Source organism: Eubalaena glacialis, unplaced genomic scaffold (assembly GCF_028564815.1).
Source record: "Eubalaena glacialis isolate mEubGla1 unplaced genomic scaffold, mEubGla1.1.hap2.+ XY scaffold_56, whole genome shotgun sequence".
NCBI lineage: Eukaryota > Metazoa > Chordata > Mammalia > Artiodactyla > Balaenidae > Eubalaena > Eubalaena glacialis.
The window spans coordinates 1,037,630-1,045,451 of NW_026871455.1; the positions used below are offsets into that span (position 1 = coordinate 1,037,630).

Genomic DNA, 7,822 nt, shown 5'->3' on the forward strand with positions numbered 1-7,822 from the left:
CCTGCTGTTAGTCTCCCCCCGCCAGGTGCTCGGATGTGCAGGACAACTAAAGGCGCCTCTGACTTTCCCCGGGTGTGCATGCTAGCACCGATTGGAGGTTGCTAAGGCTTGCCACCTAAGCACAGGCTGTGCGTTGGTTTAAGATATAGCCCAAAATTACAATAAGAAAAAAACTCCCTGAGAAGATTGGCATGACTAAATATATTCAGAACTTCATTAAGCCTATTCTCATACACTCAATTTACTACAGCTTTAGAGGTTTCTAACTTCTACTCAGATTTGCAAAGGTTGGTCACTGGGAAATTTATTAGCTGCCATTGTTTTCCAGATGGCAGAGTAAACAGGGACTAAATGTAGAAACACCTGCAAAATACCTAATATGGTCAAAATTGTCTGACTACTTTTACAATGTTATTGTTTAACCAACCAGACAAATGAGAAATGCCAGAGAAAAGTCAAATATAGGTGTATTTTCCTTCAGCCAAAAAGATGACAGTGAGAGGTGAGGTGAGGAAGCTGGCCCAGTGTAGGTGGTGGGACCAGGCAGTTGAGACTTTATGCAGGCAGCTGTGGCGGCAGCTCTACCACGTCCTCCACGGGGCTGGTCTCTCAGCACCCCAAGACGGGCAGCTTTTCTTGGTAAACTCAGTGTCATGATATCAGCCATTCATCAGGTACTTCTTTGGCTTCACACGTGAGCAGGACCCTTGTAGCTGCAAGGTTTACAAATTAGAGCCTCTGCAGTCACTAGTCTGTGCTCTGTGCTCTCCTCAACTGAGGCTTCTTCTGGTGTCTATCACAGCACTTATACCACATCCTGAGTGTCCAGGCTTACAGCGGTGCTGCTTGAGACTGGGCTGTGACATTTCCGTGTCTAGCATGTAGCAGGCATTGCATGAATATTTATTGGGGACAAGGAGGCTAAACTGCACAAGCGTCTACTCCTAAGCTGATTCACACAGCTTGTGACTGCAGCTGAGCTCCAGAGACCTCACTGCCTGTGGTGGGTGCTAAAGCTCTCACAGCTTGTTTCATCTGCGTGTTCTTTTCCCCCTGATAATATGACCCTTTTAGCTTCTCCTCCTAGAGGTTTGCATAGACCAAGTAGGAAGGACCAAAGTTGTTCCAGTCTTGTGTCAGGCTGTTAAAGCTCAACTACACTGAAAGCTCATGAGAGGTACAGTATCACGTGGGGTTGACTTTCAACAAGAGGTGTCACAGTGCCACTGACCTCAACAAGCTTATTCACTTTTTTTTTCACACACACACACACACACACACTGTATTTTATTTTTACAAGAGATAAATAGACTGACACCAAGCATTGTACATGGATGACCACAACAAAAGCAACAATGATTGCAATTACCAAACATGAAACACACTCATACTATGTCATAATATTGACATTCAGTCCAGTAATCCTCCACTGTAACAGCTCCTTTACTTTGAAGTGAAAATTGATTTGTATATTCTTTGCCTCTGAGTCCTTGTGGGATTTTACCTTTTTTAAAATTCAAACAGAAAGTCACAAAAATTATACTCATCCTCATCAGTTCACTCAGTCCCATGTAATTAATTTTTTTTTTTCATCTTGATCTTTTGTTAGCACTTTTATGAGCTCATCAGTTTTTCATTAGAGTTCTGAAAATGCTTATTCATTCAGTTCAGCAGTACAGTCAGGTACCAGAAACCTGTACTTGTCAGAGTCTTTTCCATGAATTTCCTGAAGATGAATCCCTTTTATAGGAACATATTTACAAAAGCATCAGAGTACACCCAGAACTGTCTGTAAATGACAAAAGACTTAAAAATGACCACGGTTAAAGATTTGATGAAAGTTCATAATAATGCAGTTGACAAGAAAATTAGTTATTTCTGAGATATACATTTTAAAGTAATAACTAGGATTATGACTTATAACATTATACCAGAACATATAAGATTTTTAGAAATTTCATGTAATGTCTGAAACATTTATATTAACATATTTCCATACAAATAACCCAATGAAAGTTTAGTATTAGTTGTTTTGTTTGTTTGTTTATACTGCAGGTTCTTATTAGTCATCAATTTTATACACATCAGTGTATACATGTCAATCCCAATCACCCAATTCAGCACACCACCATCCCCACCCCACCGCAGTTTTCCCCCCTTGGTGTCCATATGTCTGTTCTCTACATCTGTGTCTCAACTTCTGCCCTGCAAACTGGCTCATCTGTACCATTTTTCTAGGTTCCACATACATGCGTTAATATACGATATTTGTTTTTCTCTTTCTGACTTACTTCACTCTGTATGACAGTCTCTAGATCCATCCACGTCTCAACAAATGACTCAATTTCGTTCCTTTTTATGGCTGAGTAATATTCCATTGTATATATGTACCACAACTTCTTTATCCATTCGTCTGTTGATGGGCATTTAGGTTGCTTCCATGACCTGGCTATTGTAAATAGTGCTGCAATGAACATTCGGGTGCATGTGTCTTTTTGAATTACGGTTTTCTCTGGGTATATGCCCAGTAGTGGGATTGCTGGGTCATATGGTAAATCTATTTTTAGTTTTTTAAGGAACCTCCATATTGTTCTCCATAGTGGCTGTATCAATTTACATTCCCACCAACAGTGCAAGAGGGTTCCCTTTTCTCCACACCCTCTCCAGCATTTGTTGTTTGTAGATTTTCTGATGATGCCCATTCTAACTGGTGGGAGGTGATACCTCATTGTAGTTTTGATTTGCATTTCTCTAATAATTGGTGATGTTGAGCATCTTTTCATGTGCTTCGTGGCCGTCTGTATGTCTTCTTTGGAGAAATCTCTATTTAGGTCTTCTGCTCATTTTTGGATTGGGGTGTTTGTTTCTTTAATATGGAGCTGAATGAGCTGTTTATATATTTTGGAGATTAATCCTTTGTCCGTTGATTCGTTTGCAAATATTTTCTCCCATTCTGAGGGTTGTCTTTTCGTCTTGTTTATGGTTTCCTTTGCTGTGCAAAAGCTTTGAAGTTTCATTAGGTCCTATTTGTTTATTCTTGTTTTTATTTCCATTACTCTAGGAGGTGGATCAAAAAAGATCTTGCTGTGATTTATGTCAAAGAGTGTTCTTCCTATGTTTTCCTTTAAGAGTTTTATAGTGTCCAGTCTTACATTTAGGTCTCGAATCCATTTTGAGTTTATTTTTGTGTATGGTGTTAGGGAGTATTCTAATTTCATTCTTTTACATGTAGCTGTCCAGTTTTCCCAGCACCACTTATTGAAGAGACTGTCTTTTCTCCATTGTATATCTTTGCCTCCTTTGTCATAGATTAGTTGACCATAGGTGCGTGGGTTTATCTCTGGGCTTTCTATCTTGTTCCATTGATCTATGTTTCTGTTTTTGTGCCAGTACCATATTGTCTTGATTACTGTAGCTTTGTAGTATAGTCTGAAGTCAGGGAGTCTGATTCCTCCAGCTCCGTTTTTTTCCCTCAAGATTGCTTTGGCTATTCGGGGTCTTTTGTGTCTCCATACAAATTTTAAGATGATTTGTTCTAGCTCCATAAAAAATGCCATTGGTAATTTGATAGGGATTGCATTGAATCTGTAGATTGCTTTGGGTAGTATAGTCATTTTCACAATGTTGATTCTTCCAATCCAAGAACATGGTATATCTCTCCATCTGTTGGTATCATCTTTAATTTCTTTCATCAGTGTCTTATAGTTTTCTGCGTACAGGTCTTTTGTCTCCCTAGGTAGGTTTATTCCTAGATATTTTATTCTTTTTGTTGCAATGGTAAATGGGAGTGTTTCCATAATTTCACTTTTTGTATAAAGGTTTTAGTCCAATACTCTGCTCAAAAAGTGCAGAATGCACATTGTGTGATGTTTCAGCCCTTTGCTCTTGCTCTAGGGCAAGATTTCTCAACCTGGGGATTAAAGACATTCTGAGTTGGATAACTTTTTGCTGTGGGAACTGTCCTGTGAGTTTTGGGATGTTGAGCAGCACACCTGGTCTCTACCCACTAGCATCTCCTCAGGCGTGACAACCCAAAATGTCTCCGGATGTAGCCACTTGTCCTCTGGGGATGGGGGATTGGGGAAAAATTGCCCCAGCTTAAAATTGTTTCTAAAGTGACACCAGTAGATTGCAAGGAGAACCAAAACAACAGCTACAAAAACAACAACAACGACTGACTCACGAAGACTTGCCCAGTGATGGAATTATGACAAACTAAAGAATAGGCTTTCATTGTGTAGTAGCTTCAGGCTATTTTTGGATCCTTCTGTGCAGATAACAGTCGAAGCCCTCCATCTCTTAGTGGTATTTGGCCCAAGGCCCCAAGATGCCTTTACCTAAAGTGTGTTTAATGTCACTCTCGTTTAATATATTCCCCCAGATCTGCCCCTCTGTGTGCCTGCATCAACAGCGTGTATCTACTTAGATTATACAATGTGAGAAAACAGAATCCTCATTTTTCAATAGCCTTCAGGATAACAACTCACAATGAACCTAAACTAATTTTACTGATAATAGTGTGACTTTGCTGCCAGAATATATAGTAAATATTAGGAAACAATCTATTTTAGAGTAATAATTCAAAGTGAAGTTAAAGAAATTTAACCATCATGACTGTTTACCACCAGAATCAGGTAGTGTAGCATGTTAGGTGGTGCATCAAGGGGAAGATGACAAGCCAAATATCTCTAACATGTTCCCCACTTACTCATCTCTAAAATATGGGGCACCACTCAGGGTGCACATGGATGTGCCACCCACACCTCTGGCCCAGAAAACACACACTGCCCAGCTGCTGGGGTGCGATCAACAGGCAATTTCCAGCCAAGATCCCCTCAGCAGCCTCACCCATGCATGGGTCCCTCTCAGGGCTGCCACATCCAATGCTCAAGTGCAGATGGGCACTTACAACACCTATGATGGCCACATATGCTTCAGAGCCCCCATGGGCTGAGCCAAGGCTTCCTCAGGGCCGGACACCTGCTCAACTATGCCATCTGGCCAATCCTGCTCCCTCTCTGCCCTGTCACAGTGGTTGACACCTAATTTGCACCCTGCTTGCCAAAATCCATCTTAACATTCCCTTCCAGAGAAACTGAGTTGTGACGGGGGGAAAGCAGTGATGAGAGGGATTTGGGAGCTAGACTGCTCCGCAGTTGGCAGTAACAAGGACCCCTCCATGGGATAGGTGGAGCACCCATAGTGTCTGAAATAGGTGACGGTCCAGGTGTGCAAACTCTCACAGGTGACAGGGTAGTAATTGCTAGTCACCATCGAAACCAGCAGAGGAGCTTCTGGGTAGAAAGAAAGCAGAGAAAGCTGAACCCCCTAGCCAGACCCAGGATTTTGATAAAAGATATTTTCACATATTTGAGGTATGGGGAAGTCGTCTGGCTTATACATGAGTTAACTTGAATGTTACGCATACTAGAACAGCCTGCGTGTGGCCTATCAAACATACATTGTGCTTCTGCTTAAATTATTAAAGAAAAGAGTGCATTGAGTAGAAGTAAAGAATGTCCATGTTAAAAATAAAGATGAAATGCCTCCCTTCCTTGGACGCCAATGCTGAAGCTCCTTCAATAATAAGCCTCACTTCCCAGGTGCCAAGGCCATGCTGACTTGCTGTGTATGGGCTGATCTGTTCTTTGTTTGTTTGTTTTGGTTTTGTTTTTGTTTTTTTCCCTGAAACCTTAAAGGAATGTATCCCTGACTTGTTTAATGTTCTTTTTTTCTGACAATATATAAAACTGTACTGAAAACCATGCTTCCCTGGGACAGTTCCACAGAGATATCTGAGGGGTTGTCTTCCAGGCTATAGTCCACAGTTTGGCTCAAATAAGATGCTTTTCTATTCCTACTATAGATTGTTTATTGATTATTTTCATCAACAATTTATTAGTTAAAGTAGTCAGGCTCCAAGCCCCAGACGAGGTTAGTCAGCCACCCACCAGAGGTCTGCTGGCCCGTGGGAGTTTAGGGCCGTGAGAGGGACCCTAACTTGGTAGTGGAATTCAGGAGGATGCCCCTGAGCATTGAAGCCCACACTCTTCTGACCCCTGTGAGCCTGCAGAAATGGCCAGCCATCACTCTGGAGACCAGGTGCCCCCCCTCCATTCTGTTCTTGCAACGAGAATGAGTGCTTCGTCTCTTCTTCCTGCTCAACTTCCTCCCTTTCAGCTACCAGCCCTGGGGAGAAATTGGTAACCCCAAACAGCCCCCAAATTGCCGCAGTGCTCACATGAATAGTTGGAGGAAGTAGCTGAAGTAGCAGAAGGAGTGAGATTTCCCTAGAGCCGGAAAAGTGCGGCCAGATGCGTCACTTGCGGGTAACGACCCCAGCTGCCACCGTCCCTTTGGCCTTCCAGGTGTAGGGGGTCTGCCGGATCCTTGCTAAGTCTATTTTTTCCCATTCCCGGCCCTTCCCTATCATCACCCCTTCACCTTGAATCATGTTCAAGAAATTTGATTAAAAAGACAATGTGTTCAGCTACATCCAGTGGAAAACCTGCTATTAAGGGTATTAAGAATAAGTAGAACCTTTCCCAGGCATTGAACCATGGCTTCATCCAATCGTGCCTAAGAAGGAACCAGTTAAAAGAGTGGGATGCCATGAACAGATGGAAATCTTTATAATGACTGGAGAGTTACTCTATTTAGAAAAAGAGAAGGGTCGTTTTATCCAATCCCAAGGTTATTCCACACAAAAAGAGATAAAAATGACCCTTTTTCCACACCAGCAGGTGGATAAAGGAGCCATCGAATTTGTACTCAGAGGAGTTGATATCACGTGTCTAGGCTTAGCTTCTCCAGGAGCTAAGATCTGCTCCTCTGCAGCAGATAGGATTGTTGCAATTGAGGCAGAAGGAAAACAGCTTGCTCTGGGTGCTGCAGTCATGAAGATGTCTGCAGATGATGCTGAGAAAGTCAACACAGCAACTGGCATTGAAACATGTATTATTGAAAAGATGGGCTGTGGCACGTAAAAGCGTGTAAATAAGCCTCAGAAGGAATGCACTTGGGCTCCACATGGATGCGGTGCAATATCTGTGTTTGTGTGTGTGTGTGACAGCATGACGACAACACCCCTGTGATTATGCTGAATAAATTCAACACATGCAGAAAAGAGAATCAAACAAACAAACAAGTGTTGCCGCCTTGCTTGGAAACAGTGCAGACGAGCTGTCCCTGTATCCTCTCATGGCGATCAGGCTATAACTCTCCCGAAATAGCTTCAGGACCCAGCCAGTGTGCTGGTGGGGCTGCGATAAGACAGATGGGACTGAATTCTCAGTGTGTCAGCTGAGGTGCTCTCATGTGAGGGTCTGGACAGGACCGAGTGGGGAAGAGTCAGGTGTAGGGGCGCTGAACTGGCTGGGGGGCTTCTCTTCCAGCATCCCTGCTGAGTCAGAGCCCCTCTCAGCCCTTCATGGTGGAGAAGCGAGACGAGGAGACACCTCAGCCCCTACACACCGACAGGCAGCTCCCGGCTACTGCAGACTTCCAAAACCTCATGCTATGAACTGACTTGTAATAACTTTGTTTTTGTCATTGATGTGCTAGATATTTTTAGTAGGATTAATCTGAAAACCGGTTATTACCACCGATGTCAGTAATGGAATTAGCTGCGCTAGAGACAGCCTACAGTTTAACCTAAGTTTACGACCAAGTTTTCCCCTCAAAGTTTTAAGGAATTCAAGACCAGACTAGAATAAGACAAGACACCACAGAAACTGCTTGGTGACTGGGCTTTATCTTCACTTTAAAGAAAATTATCTCTGAAAACTTAGAAAAGTTTAATTATGCATATTGTTATTAGCAT

At 42.5% G+C, this 7,822-nt stretch overlaps 1 protein-coding gene across 1 annotated transcript; it reads left to right on the forward strand.

Annotated features, from left to right (window-relative positions):
* The first annotated feature begins 489 nt into the window (after positions 1–489).
* On the forward strand, positions 490–7,000 carry LOC133083688 (malignant T-cell-amplified sequence 1-like). Its single transcript, XM_061179790.1, is given in 3 exon segments — positions 490–502; positions 6,538–6,945; positions 6,948–7,000. Coding segments are annotated over 3 exon segments (474 nt in total).
* The last annotated feature ends 822 nt before the right edge of the window (positions 7,001–7,822 follow it).